Genomic DNA, 20,317 nt, shown 5'->3' with positions numbered 1-20,317 from the left:
CCCCGCGTCAGCACGGGTCCGAAGTCATCGGCCAGCCCCGGGACAGCCCACTGAGTCCGGCGCGCCCGCCGGGGCCATCTGCCCCCGGCCGGTTCACTCCGGTTCCTTTGGGAACTTCCAGAAGCACCCTGGTTTCCCTTTCGATTCCCGCACCCCCGGCGCCGACCTCAGCCCAGCGGAAGAGGCAAACCATCAGTTTCGCTTCTGGCTCCAACCGGATCGCCCCGCCCCCAGCCCACTCGTGGAGATTCAGGCTACTGGACGGGGCGTGGCCGGCCGCGGGGGGCGTGGCCTGGCGTCGGAGCATCCTAGACGCCGCCGCCGCGGCTTCCGCCGCCTCCTCTCCCACTCCTCCGCGCGACGTTGCGGTGGAGGACGCCTGGCCTTCGGAAGCTCGCTCTCGCCGGCTTCCCCCCCCCCCCCCCTTTCACCGCCTCGCGGCCTCAGAGCCACGCAGACCCGCCATGGAGCCTCGGCGGAGGAAGTCGCGGGGTTCGGCGCGTTCGACTCCCGGGTGCCGGCCGGCCGCCTCGCCTCGGACCCCGGCATTCCGGCCCGCCGCGCCCCGCGCCGCGACCTCCCCGGCCGCGCAGGTCTGGTTGTTCCCCGGCGCCGAGGAGCTCCGCAGCGCTCTGTTCCGGAGGTTGGAGAGCGTGCGCCAGGTCTGCTGCACCCGGCGGCGCCTGGTGGTGCTGGAGCGCGGCGGGACGGGCGTCGAGATCCACCTGCTGCCCGTGGGCCTCGATGGCGCCCGGAAGCCCCGTAAGTGGGACCGGGCCCTCGCGCCCAGGACTGAGGGGGAAGATGGGAGCGGACCGCGGGGACGAGGGGGGGGGACACACGGGGGACCCTGGGCCGACGGCGAGGACGGCCGCGGGGGCGCCGCGCCGTCGAAGGTCGGCCTCTGACGCAAAGGAACGTTCAAGAAGGCCGCCGCCGCCGCCGCGTGCCGGGCTCGGCTGGGCTCGGCCGCGTTCGGCCGCGTTCGCCGGCTCGCCGAGCGGCGCCCGCGCTTCCTTCCCTTCATCCCCGTCGCGGCTGGGCTCCCGAGTTGCAAGGATGGGGCCCACCATTGCGCCCTCTGACGGGCCCTGGCTGCGCCTCCTTTCCCATCGGCCGGGGTCGTGAGCCGTTAGGCCCGGGGTCGTCTCGGGGTGAGAGCCTGGCCGGGCCGCCCCCCCTGCGGCCTAGGCCTCGACGCCGCGGGGGTGGGGCGCAGTCAGGAAAACGCCGCCTGCTCTGGTGTTTTTTTGTTTTCGCATTGAACTTAGGGAAGTTAGGCCCGGGGGCTCGTGTCTCCAGACTGTAGTCCAAGCTACTGAGGGAAGACTCGGAATCTGAGGACTGAGGTTGGAAGGTTCGGAGCCAGCTCTGGAAGGAAAGTTCGGGAGTCAAGCCGGAAGTTGGCACTGGTGGTGGACCGCTAGCCTTGAGCGCGGGGGGTGGGGGGCGGCGGGGAATCTAAAGACGGTGACCAGGCCCTGAGTTCAAGACACGGGTGGGGCACACACACGCATGCATGCACACGCACAAATTCAGGGATGTTAGCATCTTTCGTTTTCTCTGCTGTCCTTAGTGGATAAACTGCCTCATCGTCCTTTTGTCTCAACTTTTTAAACAATGGAGTTAACGTTATTTGCATGCCCAACACTTATTCAACTTAATAAAAATAGCCTTTGGCCCAGCATACGCATGGTCATTTTTTCCCTTTTTTATACGCACGATTTAAATGTTTAGTGTTTCAAGAGGTTTAATGGGTTTTGTTTTGGGTTAAGAAGTTATCAACACTCCAAGGTTATTTAAATATACTGACCTTTTTATGGGTTTTTCTTTTTTGTGGTACTGGGGTTTGGTCTCATTTGCTAATACTTGCTAACACATAACCACTTGAGACACACCTCCAGCAGTTTCTAAAGTTACTTGGTACGCTTAGATTTTTTTTTTTTTTTTTTTTGTCGGTTGTAGGCATGAACTCAGGGCCTGGGTGCTGTCCCTGAGCCTCTTTGTGCTCAAGGCTGGCGCTCTACCACTAGAGCCACAGCACCACTTGTGTTTTTTTGAGTGTAATTGCAAATAAGTCTCTCAGGGGACTTTTCTGCCTGTCCTTACTGGCTTTGAACCATGAACTTCAGACCTCAGCCTCCTGAGTAGCTAGGATTACAGGCATGAGCCACTGGAGATTGACTGGAATTTATTGATTTAAGGAGCGTGGGGCGGGAGTTGCTTCCAAGCACCTGGATGGATGTGCCAGTACTGTTTATTGAATACCCTTTTTCAGTTGATTAGAATTGATTAATCTGCTGCATCATCTCCTCTTATCAAATTCTGTTTTCTCCTCACCCCCTTTTATTTATAGTGTGGCTTTTACTTTGAGATTTTTGAATAATATATTTTGTTAGAGCTAAGAGCAAACATGGTCACCAAACTAGTTTAATTTTTGTGAACAAGTTAAAGGAGATTAAATAGTAACTACTGAGCAGTTTTAAATCTAGGTTTTGGAAAGGGCTAAATATGTGCTAATGCAATGAAAATTCTTTCACCTCATCTCCATAGTCCTCCAAACAATTCTTCTGTTAAGAATATGGCCATTGGTATTATTGGCAGCAATATGGAAGTGCTTGCTTTTTGTTTAGTTTGTGGATAGAGTATGCCTCTAAAACCACAATGCATTTGTTGTTGTAATGAATAAAGTGAGATTTTCTCAGACTTCTCCACTTGTCACGTCAGATTTAGTTTCTCTTAGTAAGCAAGGATTTAAGAGCAGATGTTTAGCTATTTCAGGGTGTTCCATTTAAAACAATCACTGCTTTGTCATGTAAGAAAGTCTCTATAAGACAGCTAGCATTCCTACTTACTTTGAGAACTTGCATTTTCTTAAACTATGCATGTTTAGCTAAAGTTTCTTCTTCCAGATATTTAAAGTATATTAAGATGAATCAGTAATACTAGTTATTAACCAGAGTGAGGCAGTTACTGGTTGGATTTGTTCTGCAGGGTTCATTAAGTTAGGGAAAAAAATGAAGATACATTCCATGGACCAAGGAGTGGAACATCTGCTGGTTTTATCCTCCGATGGAAAACCCTTTGAGTACAACTACAGCCTAGAACATGCAAGGTGGGGAATTTTTTCTGACATTAAGTGTGACTAGTTTTACTCAAAAGGCAAATTATTTTATAGGAAAATGCTACTTGTCTGATTCTTGTCCGTTACTCTGTCTTGTATCTTAAGTGATAAATTTTCAACTGGCTAGCAAGTTTCATGCCTGCTGTCTGTCACACATGAACCATGAGTATGTTGTGTATATGTAATACATGGCTACCCATGATAATGGGATTGAAATTGCATACTTTGGACATTTAAATGATTGATTAGAATGTCAAATCTCAGGTTGAATTTGATGTTTATAATTCTGTAATTGTATAATAAAGTTTTCAAACTAGGAAAAATATTCATGTGGAATAATTTTTGAGACTATTCTAGTAGACTGCTAGAATTAGAATGTATTTTCAACTTGCATTTATTCCTGCATCATAAAATTATTGCTACAAGACTATTAGAATTGTCTTAGTATTATACAATTCTCATTTTTTCTTAAACTATTTAAGTCATTTTTATAGTTTTCATACTGAATGTGAAGCAATAAGTTTAAAGGCTTTTTCTTGAGCTTCATTTTTATATAAATAACGCTAATAGTTCTATCATCTTCTTTCATCAGGTTTCAAAGCATTTTACAAGAAAAAAGTATAATTCAGATTGCCTGTGGAGATTATCATTCTCTTGCACTTTCTAAAGGTACTTCTCTGCAATAGTAGTTTTTTAGTAGTAGTTGATGACATAACTATAATTCCAGTGCCATGGAGGCTGAAGCAGGAGGATCTTGAGTTCCAGGCCAGCTGGTGCTGACCTGTGAGTTCTAAGAGATCTGGACTGCATAGTGAGACCCTCTGTCCAAACAAAAAACACTCTGGAGGGGGGTATGGTAGTAAGTATATGTGTATGTAGAGCCATCTGATTTCTATAGTTAACTATTTGTGTATTTTGTTCCATATTTTTGTTTTCCTTGTGGTTGGTCCTGGTACTGGGACTTGAACTCAGGCTACTCTTGTGGCTTACTACTGGCCCTCTACCACCTGAGCTGTGCCTCCAGTTTGACCTTTTTGTGAGTTAATTGGAGATAAGAGTTTCAAATTTGTTTGTCTGGGCTGGTTTTGAACAACCTCCATTCTCAAATCTCAACTTCCTAAGTAATAACAAGGATACACATGAACCCCAGTGCCCAGCTTGACTTTTCACTTTTTGAATTGAAACAGTGAACATTTTTTAAAAACCATTTTTTGCTTGAGATGTGTTTGAGATGATGTCTTGTTTTGCTGCCCAGACACAAGGAATTATATTAACTTCCAAGTAGCTGAGATACTCTTGGCTTAGCCTCCCAAGTAGTTAAGATTTACTGATATTAACACTTTCCTGGCTCAAAATAATTTCTTCTGGAATCCAGTCCAGGCCTGGACCATTCTTTCCCACAGCTGCCTTCCCTTTTCCTTATACCATTTTCACTCCCGTGAGTGCTTGAAGTAATTGAAGAAGAATGATAAAAACAGGAGATGATAAGAGTGAAATTCAGATTCAAGAGGGTTTTTATATAGAACAAATGTTTATAAATTGAGTGGAAGCTGTGATGATTCCAAGAAATTATTTGCTGAAGACTACTGAGGCTTAAGAATATGAATTTGGGGGCTGGGAAGGTGGCTCAGTGGTAGAGCGCTTGCCTTGCATGCCTGAGGCCCTGGGTTCGATTCCTCAGCACCACATAGTGGCGCTGTGGCTCAAGTGATAGAGCGCTAGCCTTGAGCTGAAGAGCTGAGGGACAGTGCCCAGGCCCAGAGTTCAGGCCCCACTACTGGACCCCCCCCCCCCCCAAAAAAAAAGAATATGAATTTGTACTGGAAAAAATGGTTATTTGATCTGTTCTATTCATATTTCATATTAAATAGGATCAAATTATAATGATCAAATTATAATGATGAAGCAAACTATCTTCAAGAAATCTAGTGATGTGTGTGTGTGTGTCCACGTGCGCGCGTGTACGTGTATGTATGAGTATGTGCACTTGCAAAGGGAAGAGGATACCAGATTTATTAGTAAATCTGATGGTCTGTTCTATAACTGTAATTTAATTGTCTGAAATTGAGGACAGCCTGAGCTACATAGGGAAACCTGACTCAAAAAATACTTTTTTCTTTCTTGCTATTGTTTCTAACATATTTATAAGGTACCATGTGATTTTTTTGTTGTTGCTTTGTATGTCTCTCCCCCATGGTATAACCCTTGTTTTCACTGTATTTGATGTTGGTATAATTTGGGGAGGGGAAGGGAAAAAACAAATTGTTTAAATAGGGATACAGGTTGACCCATTGCACAATGAGATGTACAAGACGCTATGTCAAAAAATGAACTTTACGGCTGGGTGCTGGTGGCTCATGCCTGTAATCCTAGCTACTCAGAAGCCTGAGATCTAAGGATTACAGTTCAAAGCCAGCCTGGGCAGGAAAGTCCATGAAACTGTTATCTCCAATAAACCACCAGAAAACCGGACGTGGTGCTGTAGCTCATGTGGTAGAGTGCTAGCCTTGAGCTGAAGAGCTGAGGGACAGCGCCCAGGCGCAGAGTTCAAGCCCCACCACCGACCAAAAAAAAAAAAAAAAAAATGGAACTTTATAATTTAGGCGGGGGAGGTGGGAGTGTAGTTGAGGGGGTGGAAGGGAACAGATGGTAGGGGAAAAACAGGAGCCTTGCTCATGTAACTAACCCCTCTGTATAATATTTTCACAATAAAAAACTTACTAAAAAATTTTTAAAAATACTTTTGGCAAATCACAATATAGGTAGAATAAAAATTAGACAAATGAGCTGGGTGTCAGTGGCTCATACCTATAGTCCTTGCTACTCAGGAGGCTGAGATTTGAGGATCGTGGTTCAAAGCTAGCCTGGTATACTGCTAGCCTTGAGCTGAAGAGTGCAGGGACAGTGTCTAAGCCCAGAGTTCAAGCCCTATGACTGACCACAAAAAAAAAAATTAGACAAATGAGAAAGGTTTCATAATACTCTCATAGTTTTTTTTAGACTCTAATGCATATTGAAATTCTACTAGGTAAATGTCTAAAACCTTGCTTTAAAAACATTCCATATATCCAATTAATAAAAGAAGTATGTTTGAAGATACTGTATTGTGATTTCAAGTGAAGTTTTTCTTTGAAACAGGATTTTACCATGTTGCCCAGACTAGTCCCCAAGTAATGGGTTCAATTGGTTGTCCCACCTCAACTTCCTGAGTAGTTGACTACAGGGATGAGCTCTCCCACTTGTTTCTAAGTGAAAATTTAAAGGCATTTATGTGGAGCTTAAGTATGCAAAAGGGAGGGAGACAGAGAGATTACTAGTTGCAGATTTTGTTTTCTCAGTGGTAGACATTTCTGTTTCTTATTAACCAAATTTTTGGGGTTTTTTAAAATTAACTAGTTCTTGAATTTGAGTAAAGTATATTCAAGTAGTTTCATTTTACTCCTGGAGATAGATGAAGGATAAGGAAGCTAACTCCTTGAGAAAAGGTTTTTAAAATTTTTTTCTATTGGAAGTGGCGCTGTGGCTCAAGTGGTAGAGCGCTAGCCTTGAAGAGCTGAGGGACAGTGCCCAGGCCCAGAATTCAAGCCCCACAACTGACAAAGAAAAAAAAAAAGAAAAAAATTCTATTAATTGTGAGTGGTGTACCATATGTCCTGTGGATGATGTCCTATGATAATGTAATGTCTACTTCATTATAAATTTAGTAACACAGTGTTTTCTTTGTTTATGTTAAGGTGGTGAGCTTTTTTCCTGGGGACAGAACTTATACGGCCAGCTAGGAGTTGGAAAGACATTGTCCTCATCTCCCACACCACAGATTGTGGAGCATCTTGCAGGAGTCCCCTTGATTCAGATTTCTGCAGGAGAAACACACAGCATGGCTTTGTCCATGTCTGGAAACATCTACTCATGGGGAAAAAATGATTTTGGACAACTAGGCCTGGGCCACACCAAGAGTATGGAACAATTTTCAACTTTATGTTATCAAATATAGTTGTTAGATGAGAGATGAACATAGGCCTTGTCATAAATGGTTCAAACCCTCACTTTGTACTATTCTTGGTAATTTACCTTGATTAGGTAGAATTGTCCCCAAGACATGCAAAGTGTAGTATCTGACTATAGAAGATGAGTTTTGGGCTGTGTGGGGTAAAAAAGGCCACTAAATTAGGGAATGTAATACCTAGGTTCTGCTTCTGACTTTGCAGTGTTACCTTATGACATAATGGCACCTTGTCTGTCACTTCCTTTAGACCTTATTTCCTTATAGTTTGACCTCCTAACATTCCTATTATATTGCATTATGTCAGTTAATTATTACAAAAGAATACTAAAATTGTGTGAAACTCATAATATGCCAGTCTTTTTAAAATTTTCATTGGTCATGGGGCTTGGGGCTTGAACTCGGCCTGGGTGCTGTCTTTGAGCCTTTTCACTGAACATTAGCATACTACTTCTTTGAGTCACAGCACCACTTCAGTTTTCTCGTGGATAATTGGAGATGAGAGTCTCAGGGACTTTCCTGCCCATGCTGGCTTTGAGCCTCAATCCTCAGATCTCTGCCTCCTGAATAGGTAGGATCCAATATTATTTCAGAAGGCATCAATTAAGTGTGCATATGTTTGTGTATATATGCACACAGAATAAAAGTAACTTCCAAGTCTGAAATACCTCTGTCAGGCTTGTGACAAAGTTTCTCATGGTTCCAAGTAAGTTATTAGATTTCCTATGTAAAACTGAGAAGGGCTAAGAGTAGAGGAATATCATTATTTTCACTAAATCTCAGAGTCTTTTTCACAAGAAAAAGAATAAGATAGTATGAAGATACTGTAGTAGAGAATTTTACAAGAAAAAGAGACCATTTGACTCACCAAAAGTAATTCTAAGGTGAGGATGTAGTAAACTGTTAGAACACTTGCTGAGAAGGCCCAAGGTCCGCAGTTCTTTCCACCAAAGTAAATAAGTAAATATGTTACATTATATGTACAACTATGCATATCAATAACAGTTGTGCTGCAAAATTGGCAGGTGTGTTGAAAAGTTGGGAAGTAGCCTTACATCTTGCAGGTCTAGGCCTGCAAGTGTGATCCTATTAACCACTCTCCCACCCTCATCTTTTAGGTTTAGGATTTGGACTTCAATAATGCCAACAAAGAGATCTTCTGGTTAAAATGGGATGGGAGCTGTTTTTGCTAGGTAGAAAAGTAATAACAGACAAATCCAGGCTAAAACTCAGCTCTTCCTTTTGGTCACTTCAGCTATTTTTTCCCTGTACAGACAAAGATTTTCCTTCTCTTATTGAAGCAGTAGACAATCAGAAAGTTGAATTTGTTGCTTGTGGTGGCTCTCATACTGCCCTGCTTACTCAGGTGGGTGTATCCTTGTCTCTCCTGACGGTATTTCTGGAAGAGTGCATTAGTGTTTCCTATCTGTAATAGGTCTGTCCTAGTTAACTAGGAGCTTTACTTCCAAGGTGGCTTGTTTTAACTATTCACCAATGAGAAGCATTAGCGAATGTGACTTCATACTGCATTTCTATAGCATCTAATATGAGGTTCTGTTCTTAGGATGGGCTGCTGTTTACTTTTGGTGCTGGAAAATATGGGCAGCTTGGCCACAATTCAACACAGAATAAGTTGAGTCCTTGTTTGGTAACTGAGCTCCATGGACATAGAGTGACTCAAATAGTTTGTGGAAGGTAAGTTGTAAAGTATAAAGGAAACTGATAAAAATGAATGCAGTGAGTGAATAAAATTGCTATTGATTTTTTAGATAAACATTTTCAAATGTTGTTTAGTTCCCGTTACTAAGCATAATGCATCTTTTAGTATATGTATTTGTTTTCTTTCATTTGTATTTGTTTGTGTATGTTGCTTAAGATCAGACCCAGAGCTTCATTCATTCTGAGCATATGCAATAACATTTGAGCTACGCTCCAGCTGTTCTGTATTGTTTACTCCATTGCCTCTTGAGTAAAATGCTTTTTGTAAACTGTTCAGGTACATGTTCATCTTGAAGGAAAATAAGTCATTTTTAAAGTATATTTAGTAATCCTGGTGATAGTGGCCTGTAATCCTAGCTGTTCAAGTGGTTGAGATCTGAGGATCTTGATTTGAGGGCAGCCTGAGCAGGAGAATTTATACGACTCTTTATTTCCAATTAGCTACCAAAAAAGCTGGAAGTAGCATTGTGGCTCAAGTGGTAGATAGCTAGCCCTGAGCATAAAGCTCAAAGATATACCCAGGCCCTGAGTTCAAGTCCCAGGACTGACACACACAAAAAATATTTAGAAAAAAATGAACATAAGCCAGAAAGTACTATTTATTAGTGTAACACCCTCTAAATAACCCATTGAGTGGCAAGTGTTTTAGTTACCTAGATATTTAAACTATTTATTGTAATGGGAGCCAAATTACACTAGGCAATGGTTATTTCAGATTTTCTTGGTGGCTCTTTGAATGGAATATTCCTGAGAATTTGGGGTTTCACAGCTTATGTTAAAAATAAAGGCAAAAAATCTTGCCCAGACTTACTAGTTTGCTTAATTACTTTCTTTGACCATCAGATTCATCAGTTTACTTCTGGCTGTGGAATGTTTGACCTTTGTGGGAATAAGTATTTTCACCTATTTATGCTTAATTTGGGTGTTTTTTCTTCATAAATATGAGCAAATTGAGACTCATAGATATTTGTTTTTGAACTTAATGAAAAATCATCATACTTATTTTCAGTCCATTATAGACATACTCCCTTAGGATACTGGAGGAAAATTACATAAAGGGAAATACTAACATAGACCAAACTCTTGGGGTAAGCTTTTCTTAACCAAAGAGATGTCTTCTTGAGCTCTCTCTGATTTAATACCCTAATCAAAGAAATGTCCCTTTGACTCACTTCTTCTTAACTGTACCCTTTGAGTAACATATTTGCTAAGAACCAAGTTAGATTCCTTAGTGTAGTCACAAGAGCATTTACTCTGGAAGCTGATATACTTAGTCACATTTATTAGTTAAAAATGTATACTAATTAGTAATGAAGAGAATGGAGCAAACAGTCTAGGAGAAGTCCTTTTGAAGCAGTTGGATAGTGTTAACATTTTCTGAATTGTTGCTTGATATACCATGAGTATTGTCAGCCAAGGAAGTTTACCTAAGCCTAGAGTTTTTATTATTTTCATAGGCATAATGGATTAAATCATTACCAGATTGTTGAGCTCAGACTCTAGCCCTTCCCTTCTGTTGCTCTGGCTTATTTAGCAGGCCATAAGAGCTCTCCATGAGCCACCCAGCAGAGGGTCCCAGGGCCAAAGGCATTTGGGAAATTGAAGATTTTTGAGGTTACCTCCCTGACTGGGACAAGGACAGACTTGGTCTTTGAGCAAGGCAAAATTCCTTGCTGTATACCCTTGGCAGGAGAGACCCACTGAGGAAATCAGTAAGAAAATTAGTGTGATAAGCATCTTTGGGAAATAGACTGGGAGATCAAAGGTCAAGTGATTCAGTCTACTAGGATGGGTTGAGGAGGGATTTAGAGATGGCTTCCCAGTGGGTAGTCTCGAGTTGAGGCTAAAAAGAGAGTAGCAGCCCAGGCAAAGTACTTGATGCCAGTGAAGTGAATGCCCTACTAATAAAACATGATACCATGATCTTGAGTGGATGTAGGGTCTCTTAAGTTTTCTCAGCCACATATTGGTGATTATTTGGTTTCCAGATGGCTTTAACCCTGGAGACTTAGTTTCACAATACTTGGTAACCTGATTTGAGCGATTTACTGTATCACTAAATACTCTTGTCATTGTAGCATTGATGGTATGTGCTTTATTTAATAGGTGGCACACACTTGCCTATGTTTCTGATGTGGGAAAAGTTTTTTCCTTTGGTTTTGGGAAAGAAGGACAATTAGGAAATGATGGAAAACATAATCAACTGATACCGCTTCCCATGAAATTGGCATCAAATGAAGAACTCAAACTGGGTAAATTCTGTAGGCTCACAGGATTTGAAGTAATACATTGTTAGAGAAAGTATTATCTTTTAAGTAGTGCAGTAGGGAAAGCAGAAAGTCTGGAGGGACTATTTCTGAGCATTGACTTTATGTGTTTATAAGTTAAAAGAGTCAGTGTAAGTTGTGGAGTCGGAACTGTTACTTTCCTCAGGATTAATGTCAACTTGAGCGGAAATAAAACAGACTATATGGAGTATATATACTGAAACTGTAAGAGGTTTACAAACTCTAAGTAATTGACTCTCTTTCCTGTGTGACACATAATCCTGTGGAACCCTCAGAATGCTGAGCAGCTGACAGAGCTAGAGCACTAGAACTGTGCATTTTACTGTGCAATCCTTGTATTGGTTATTCTGTCATCCCATTTTACTGGAGGAAATAGACTTGAAAGCAAAATAGCTACTAAATCAAAGCCAAGAAGTAAGTGGTTGGTCTAAAATTAAACTATGCTCAGTGAAAACCAGAGCCTGAGCTTTTAATTGCCCTACACAGAAGGAATGCCTTGGAATACTGTAAGCTTAGAATTAGAATTCTCTCATTTTTCTGGAAGGAGTTGTTTTTTTTTTTTAAATTACTTCATGTGTTAAATCTTTGCTTTCTTCATGTTATATAACTGGATATATTCATATTCTTTGCAGGCAACAATTATTGGTTAAATCTTGAAATAGTTTTCTTTTTTTTTCCCATCTCTCTCCCTCTCCCCCCCCCCCCCCCCGCCCAAAGTTGTAAAGTTCGTTTTTCAACATAACAACTTGTATATCTCATTGTTGCAATGGGTCCACCACCTGTATCCCTATTTAAACGAGATAGTTGTTTAAAGAATGTTTAATTCAGTATTTATGATAGAGGTATATAAGCATTTTTTACAAATTGTGCATTTTGAAGTGATTCCACATGTCAATCTTGTGAATCACCTGTGTTTTTCAATCAGATTGTACCCTGTAGTACATAGTATCTACTTAATTGTTAGAAATCTTAAATTGTACACATTCCTTTCAGAATATCACAATTCAGGAAAGGAACTGATAATGATTGCTGGAGGGAACCAAAGCATTTTGCTGTGGATGGAAAAAGAGGTAAAAATAGGTTTCTCCTTGAATAATTTTGTAATTTTGGCAGATGTAGTCTAGAATTCAGGTTTACTGAACTTGAAAATTATTTAGTTACCAGGCTGACTTTTAGGGGAATATGTAGATATTAATCCTTTATTGCCTAAACTAATTCCATGTTTACTACAAAAATCAACAGGTTCACTCATGGTTGCTATTGAATCAATTGGTTTTCTTAAGATTACCTACCTTCTGAGGAAGCTCCTTGCCAGTACTGCAGATTAGTGTCCTAGTGAGATGACATATTCTAAAGAATGTTAACAAGTACAGTATTTAAAAAACCTGTTCATAGGCTTAAGAATTAATCTATGATTTCTGTGTCACTTTACCAAGAGAAACCAAGTTCTTCCCACTTACATAGGTAATTGTCAGTTTATTTAACTTGCTTGAGTATGGGGACACTGAGACAGATTTCTCTGATTTAGTTTCCAAGTCTTTGGCAAGAAATGTCAACCAGACATAAACACTGGAAATGTCTTGCTATAGTCCTTCCTTTATGATTGTTCAGAGAGCAATATTTTCTACATTTAAAAGTTAGTCTGACATAGTGATAATGTGCTAGTAATCACAGCACTTAGGAGGGAGTATCACTAGAGGCTAAGAGACTCAGACCAGCCTGGGCTACATACTGAGATCTTATTAAAAAATAATCAGTGTTACTCTTTATAAGATGTGCCTAAAATTGAATATATTTTTGGATGTCTTCAAATTATCGTACTGTTTTATTAATTATTTACAGAATTCCTATGTAAATCTGAGAAGAAAAATTCTTACATTGAATGAAGGGACTCCAAAGAGATGGATTGCTGATGTAGGAACTAAACAGTGGCAGAATACAAAAAGGTATGTATACCCCTTATTAACTTACTTTTTGTTAAAGCAACATTTTCTTTACTGGTTCTGCACACTCAAGATATGAGATTTGGTTTTCTTCTAGTGTATTGTACTAATCAGGGCTTTCCAAGAACACAACCATTAGGATAGCTATAACAGAACCAAATAGGGAGCTATACCTATGGATGTAGACATAAATTATTTTTTATTTCTTATTTTATGTTACTGTTGTTACTGTGTATTGGCTTGTGTAATTGTGGGGCTGACAAGTCTAAAGTCTGTATAATGGAGATAGGCTGGAGAAGCCAGAAAGAACACTTTGAGTCTAAACATAGTCTGAAGACAGAATTCCTTTTTCTTGGGTAACATTTTTTCTTTTAAAGCTTGAAAGTGATTAGATTTGATCCACCCACATTACAGAGGGCAATCTAGCTTACTCCAAATCTGCTACTTTAGATACTAATCTCATCTAAAAAGTACTCTCTTAGAACAATAATGAGACCAAGAATCTGTGTACTCTAGCCTAGCCAAGTTGACACCTACTATTAATCATCACAACTAAAGTGGAAGCTCCCTGAGGACAACTTCCTTTATTTGAAGGACTTCTTTGGGCTTTAATATGTTTACAATGTTGTGAATTTGAGCAGAAAATGCATTCTGTGGTGTTTATTAGCCTTGTTTGGCCCTGAAACCACTTTTTTTACACTTCTAATTTAGCTGAGCATTTGAAAGGGTGTCTTGGTCTATACCATGAAACTCCTACCACATTGAAAGATGGTAGTCATTTTTACAAGCATCATTTTTAGAGATATCTTTAAATATGGCCTTTTAACTCTGAAAAATACTTGTTAAGATGGTCACATAATGTACAGAACATGAATGATCAAGGGGCATTCCTGTAAAGTTACATTGTTTTTAAGATGAAACTGAATATATGCACATGTCACTAATTTATGGCAATTTCTTTTGTTACCACTTTCATGAAACAGAAATAAATAAATCTTCAGAAGTTAGGTATGGTGGGACTGTTTACTTTGTCCAAGGAATTTCTGACCCTAAATCAATCAGGTCTTTTTCTCTTTTCTGGGTCATCTTTGAGTCTATACCTTTTTGTTTGACATTGACATTTTGAGATTTAGCAAGTAGAGCAGACTTTCCAATGTCAAGACATTATGCAAACAAGTAGAAGAGAAAGGAAGAAGTTTGAAAGACAATTATAACATGTTCTGTTTATCATATTTGTTTTATAAAGAAGTATGCTGTATTGAAGAATCCCAAATCTGGAAATAAGGCCACCTACTCAGTTAAACAGGGCAAGGAGTCTTTTTATTAGCCACATGGCGACTACACCCCACTATTTGGCTGATAGGATACAGTGAGGTCTTTTTCCCATGATGATCTTTTAAAGAAAAGCCACATGAGGGTGGGAGGGGTGTCAAGGCAAGCAAGCAGGTTTACAGAAGCAAAACATAGTCTTGATTTGGTCAGCATGATCAGTACTATTGATACTTGGTTACAAAAGTCAAAACATATCCTTGGATTACAAAAGTCAAAACACCCTTGGGTAGAGGTAGTCTATTTTACAGAAATTATTTTTATTATAAATTCCTGACTAATATAATAACTCAATACAGCTGGTGATAAATCTCAAGATTGTCAGTGGCCTTCAGCAAAGTTTGTGGTAAACTGCAAAGCTGCCAGTTTGGTAAACTTGAGTGAGGGAGAGGTGTTCTATTGCTTTTTAGCAAGAATGGAAAAGGCTTAGGCTGACTACTGGTCATTTGACCAGGAGTTTCCCCCTGCAGAGGGGTTCTGCCTTTAATGTTTGGCTCTATTTTTAATAATTTTGTTGTGTTTCTGATTTCACATTTCACAGTATTACTTGATTTATTAACAATTTACTCCTAATGTAGGGAAATTCGAGAGATATTTGCATCTCCTGCCTGCCTGACTGGAAGTTTCTTAAAGGAAAGGTAATGCATGTAATAAACTAAAGTTTTGTTTTAAAAAAACAAACAGGAAAACATATTTGAAAAAAATGGCTCCAAGCACAGTTTTCTGTGTGGTTGTCTTCTTGAAATTATGTCTGTGATTGCAGTACTGGGGAAACTGATACAGTGTTTGAGGCCAGTCTGAGTTACAGTGAGACCTTATCTGAAACAAAAAAAGTTTTTCTCAACAAAAACAGACAACTGCTTCCTGTATAATATGCTGAAAATACAGAGTACTAAGAATGTAGCGTAGTGATAAAACCTTTGCCTAGCAAGTATTAGACCCATATCACAAGAAAAAAATTACAAGTGAAAGAAATAAAATGAATATACATAACCCACTACTTAGTACAAGTTCATTTACAGTGGTATGGTGGCTGTAATCCCAGCTTTTGAAATCATTCTGAGCAACAAGTGAGACCCCCCTTCCAAATATAGTAAGAGTACCTAGTACATTTTTCTGTGCTTGTGTGTTTTCATACAAAAATTGTGTTAGGGTTGTTAAGTATATAGTCCCTAGCACATATATACACAAAAGGGAATGATTGTTTTTAGACTTTGCTTTATACTTAACCTTTCCATCTTACTCAATTCTGTATTCAGTATTCTCTAACATTTTATTACCTATTATATTCCACGAGAAGGCTATATTTTTATTCACTCATTGCTAAAAGATTTTAAGATATCTTCTCTGTGGTATAGGAGAGGTATTATGTTTTTCATTTCAGTGGCAAATGCCCGAAAGAAACAAAGGAGGAAAGATTTATTTTGGCTCACATTTTTCAGAGATTTCAGTCTGTAGTCAGCTGATTCCATTGCTGTGTATGTCGGGTAGGACTGAAACATGGCATATGGACATGGAGGAGGAAAGGTGCTCTTCTCATGGTAGCCAGAAAGCAGAGAAGTTAGGAAATGCTATGGCAAAATGTACCTTTCAAAGTGCATGTCACAGTGACCTACTTTACCTCATCTAGGCCCACCTTCCATAGTTTCCCTACCTCCCAATGGTTTAATCATTTAAAGTTCATTAACTCATTGAAGAGGCAGAACCTTCATGATCCAATCACTTCCCCAAAGATCCATGTCTCAACACCGCATTCATCTAAGAACAAGCCTTCAATTTCTTGAGTCTTTTTGGAGGATGTTAATATCCAAACCATAATTGGTTCTGGGAATCAAGGGCCACATGTATCCCAAGCATGTACTCTACCACTCTTCTGTACCTCTAGCTCATTATGAATTTTTAAATATTAGAGAAAAACTTATACTTCATTTCCTAAACATATGTATAATGTTTTCTTTCACTAAAAGCATTCTTTACATTGGCATACTCACTTATTTTTGAAGTAGAAGTGTAGCCTAAGCTGATTTTGACCTTGTGGTTCTCCTGCCTCAGACTCCCAAGTGCTGGAATTACAAGTGTTCTTGAACGTCACCATGCCCAGGAAGAATTCTTTTATCATTTTACAAAAAATAATGCCATCTTTAAACAGGATGTCCATTAAGTTCACAAGTGTAATTCATAGATTACGGTTAATTTTAATATTTCTATTGTAATGTGAAGAATTGGTTGCTCTGAAGCCTCTTCATGAGGTGTCCCTACTTTTGTTTCATGTATCCTGGAGAAATGACTATTTGGTTTTAGAACCAGGAAAAACCTTTATTTTTCTGTTTTTTTTTTTTTTCTTGCTGAAAAAAACTTCCCTTAAGGGATGTGTATGTATTTTGCTGGGAATCAAACCCAAGGCCTTGTACATGCTACGCAAGTGCTGTACCTGAACTATACCTATGTCCTTGAGTAGCCATCTTAGATAAAACATATCTTGACTCAAAGGCTTCAGGAATATATAATAAATGAAGTCTTAGTGGGACCACCTGTAATCCTACTACTCAGAATACTAAGATCAGAAAGGTCCAAGTTGGAGGCCAGACTCCAACAGAAGTTAGATTCTGTCACAAAACCAGAAAAAAAAAAAAAACCTGTGGTTTTTTTTTTTTTTTTTGTGACTTAAGTTGTAAACCACTGGTTTTAGAAGTTCAAAGCCTGAATTCAAACTCCAGTTCTACCAAAAATAAAAGTAATGCATCTTTTGGGGTTTTCTTTTCCATTTAGAAATAATTGCATGCTACCTATATTTTCATTGGTTTGTATTCAGTCAAATTATTATAGTTATTAAAATAACTTGTCGAGAACAAGGTAGCTTGTTGAAAACAGTAGCTTTATTAAAATGGAGCATGGTCTAAAACAATCTAGATAATATTCATTTTCATTTACTTATGCATTTATTTTTCTTCTATAGACTGACTGCAGAAACCATGTCTGTTTATCTGGACTTAAGTAAAGCAAGAAACACCTTTAAGGAATTAACTCAAAAAGACTGGATTATTAACACGGTGGTATTCTTAAGAGTATACTAGAACTGTCTAAGAACCCAGAATTTCAGAAGAAATCTTTCCTCTTAAGAGACTGGTTTATCCAGATTAAATCAAACTAAGATAACATTCAGGAGTTTGCCCATTTAGGTTGGTAAAAGTGGTGCAGTAGTCACATAGGATACAAATAATATAGTGTCTATGCATAGAGACACCTATAACTACGTATTACAGAGAGGATTCAGGACTTTTAAGAAACTGTTTAAAAAATTTGTTAAGTTTGTGGCACTAACATATGAACATTATATGTGCAGTTGTTTTAAGCATAAATATAGAAATGAGCATACTTTAATAGGACTATTTTTTCACCTTTGACCTCCTGGATTCTTTCTTTTCTGTTTTGGGCCATTTTTCTGTAGAATAGTCCTGTTCTTTCTGGGGCTGTTGCCTCTGGTTTCAATGATGTTACTGTTCAGTTTCTTACTTGCACACATTTAAAACATGTTTATCCTCTTGATTAAGCATTATTTACCTCATTTCTCTGCTGTTCTAGTTGATTTAGGGATGATATTTCTCATGCCAATTTTTTCACTCTTAAGGGTTTCCTCTTTTTTTTCTGTACCTCATTCTTTGTCCCCATTAGTCTGGTTCCCATCTCTTACTCGCCCTTCTGGCCTGCTCTGTTTGCCTCAATCTGAATGCTCTTAGTGGCAAGTTTTTCCTTATCAAACTGTTCTTAAGGGAGTAAGGAAAGTTTAGGGGAAAAGAAGGCCTAGCTAGTCCTTTATCAGGGCTCCAACTCTTTAAAGTGCCTGTAACATTAACCTATGAACTGTTGCACAAAGTATTTTGGCCATATTTGTTCTCTGTTATTTGATTAGTTGACCTCTCAGTGTCAATGTCTGTAACTTAGTTTCAGTAAGGGCTGCTGAATACAGCCATGGGAAGGTCCCTGAGTTCATCACTGAGAGTTGCCTTGCTTGAAGATTGCATCTTGGTTGTACTGGAAAAAAAATAATACAATGCAAATAACAAAGAGGAATTTTTTTCACCTCTGTTTCAGAAGAGGATTGCGGGGTTAGAAGACCTCTGATACTCTCTTAAAATTCTGTCCTGAGGACTATTAGACTTATTTATTGACTAAACATTTAAATACTTGTTACTTGCTGAGTGCCCCTTGCCCTTCAGAAACTCATGGTTGAGGGCAGGTCATACCTACATACATGTACACAATGCACATATTGAAGACTGAATGTGTTTCACATATTACTGTCCCTAGTGTTTATCTTAGAATGTAGTTAAGGGGCTGGGAAGGTGGCTCAGTGGTAGAGTGCTTGCCTTGCATGCATGAGGCCCTGGGTTCGATTCCTCGGTACCACATAAGCAGAAAAAGCCAGATGTGGTGCTGTGGCTCAAGAGGTAGGGCGCTAGCCTTGAGCTGAAGAGCTGAGGGACAGTACCCAGGCCCAGAGTTGAGGCCGCATGACTGGCAAAAAAAAACAAAAAAAAAGCAGTAAAGTATTTTCTGGTGAAATCAGTTGTTAGTAGGGTATTGAATGGTTAGGTTTACTTAGAGCACTAAACAAGGTGACTCAGAAGGTAGACTTCACCAGGTTCCTACTATATGGAAGTGATTTCTAGGAAGCCTGAAAGGTATCCTCAAGGAACAATATGGAAAGCAGTGAAACTGGTTGAGTGTTACCATGGTTTTGAGGATTGTGAGACTGGCTGATGAGCAAGGAGGTGGGTAGGGTAAGTGCCTTAAACCTTTAACATAAAGTTGTCAGATATTAAGTCCAAGTAAACCTCATAGTGGGTGCCCAATAGTATTTCAGTGTATAAAGTGATCATTATAACAGTATTTATACTTGGAGATGGTCAATTTAACTGATAGTTTGTAATATAGTGGTTGAGAGTTCAGACATTGGAGCTGGGTATTAGTGGCAAACGCCTGTAATTCTAGCTACTTGGGAGGTTGAGATGAAGATCTTAGTTTGAAGCCAACCTGAGTAGAAAAATCCCCAAGACTCTTACCTACAGTTATCCAGCAAAAGCCATAATGGAGGTGTGGTTCAAGTGGTAGAGCACCAGACTTGAGCAAAAAAGCCAGGAGAGTTAGAGGATTTGAGTTAAAAGTTCCAATATAACACACACATACACAATTTGGACATTGGAGTTTGCAAAATCTAGTCCTACATAGCTGTGTAATCTTGAGTGAGTTAATTTTTTTGAAGAAGATACTTCTCATCTATCAAAGTAGGACTAATATCTATGTTGCAGTAAATATTCAAAGCTTAAGTGACCAAGCTGGAATATAATGTCTAATAAGGTACTCCAGAAATACTAGCTTCTTTTCATGGTGGGTTTTTAAACAAATTGCATTTGAAGCACACACAAACAACTTAGGATTCAATTTAAAATTTCCTTAAACAGTTGCAATCTGACTTCGTAAAACTATAGAAGACTAGAATATCTAGAAATCAGTGATTGAGGGAGACATGTAGGTCTATGAGCTGATAAAAGGAATTATTGTATTTGAATATTTATTTTGTTTTGCTTTCTTGAGTTCTAATACATTTTTTACTTTTAAAAAATAAGTAATGCTAACCAGAAGGTAGATTATAGAACTAATTATTGAGAGGGCTACAATAGTTCTGAATCCATCACTCATCCAGTGTCCCTCTGCTTTTGTCATTTCTCTTAATCTTCATGCACCTAGCAACTGAATGGGGGAAGAGTATTTGGGAGGCTAGGCAAAGATAGATTGTCAACATTTGTTTCAGAAAAACTAAATGATTGAAAAACTAATTTCTTGGTGAAATCAAGCTCCAAGTTGTATACCTTGTTTTGTTGAAATCATTTTCCCTGATCTTCCTGACCAC

The 20,317-nt window shown here is 39.5% G+C and overlaps 1 protein-coding gene and 1 long non-coding RNA gene across 2 annotated transcripts in view; one reads left to right on the top strand and one right to left on the bottom strand.

Moving 5' to 3' along the window:
- Positions 1-375: 375 nt before the first annotated feature.
- Positions 376-20,317, top strand: part of Herc5 (HECT and RLD domain containing E3 ubiquitin protein ligase 5) — a 35,907-nt gene continuing 15,965 nt past the window's right edge. Inside the window, exons 1-11 of the mRNA XM_042701856.1 lie at positions 376-762; positions 2,995-3,115; positions 3,717-3,793; positions 6,859-7,080; positions 8,402-8,493; positions 8,692-8,822; positions 10,953-11,098; positions 12,128-12,204; positions 12,977-13,080; positions 14,985-15,044; positions 17,363-17,456. Of these exons, the coding sequence (XP_042557790.1) occupies positions 465-762; positions 2,995-3,115; positions 3,717-3,793; positions 6,859-7,080; positions 8,402-8,493; positions 8,692-8,822; positions 10,953-11,098; positions 12,128-12,204; positions 12,977-13,080; positions 14,985-15,044; positions 17,363-17,456 (1,422 nt within the window). The 5' untranslated portion in view covers positions 376-464. The remainder of the gene's footprint in view (positions 763-2,994; positions 3,116-3,716; positions 3,794-6,858; positions 7,081-8,401; positions 8,494-8,691; positions 8,823-10,952; positions 11,099-12,127; positions 12,205-12,976; positions 13,081-14,984; positions 15,045-17,362; positions 17,457-20,317) is intronic.
- Positions 13,821-20,312, bottom strand: LOC122127229. The gene is made up of 3 exons (XR_006151097.1): positions 19,470-20,312; positions 15,724-15,729; positions 13,821-13,830 (listed from the first exon to the last, which is right to left on the bottom strand). It is a non-coding gene; the product is annotated as an uncharacterized LOC122127229 (long non-coding RNA).

This window comes from Dipodomys spectabilis, unplaced genomic scaffold, assembly GCF_019054845.1.
Source record: "Dipodomys spectabilis isolate Male_0828 unplaced genomic scaffold, ASM1905484v1 ptg000297l, whole genome shotgun sequence".
In the NCBI taxonomy this organism is placed as follows: domain Eukaryota; kingdom Metazoa; phylum Chordata; class Mammalia; order Rodentia; family Heteromyidae; genus Dipodomys; species Dipodomys spectabilis.
This window is presented reverse-complemented; position numbering and strand designations above follow the sequence as displayed.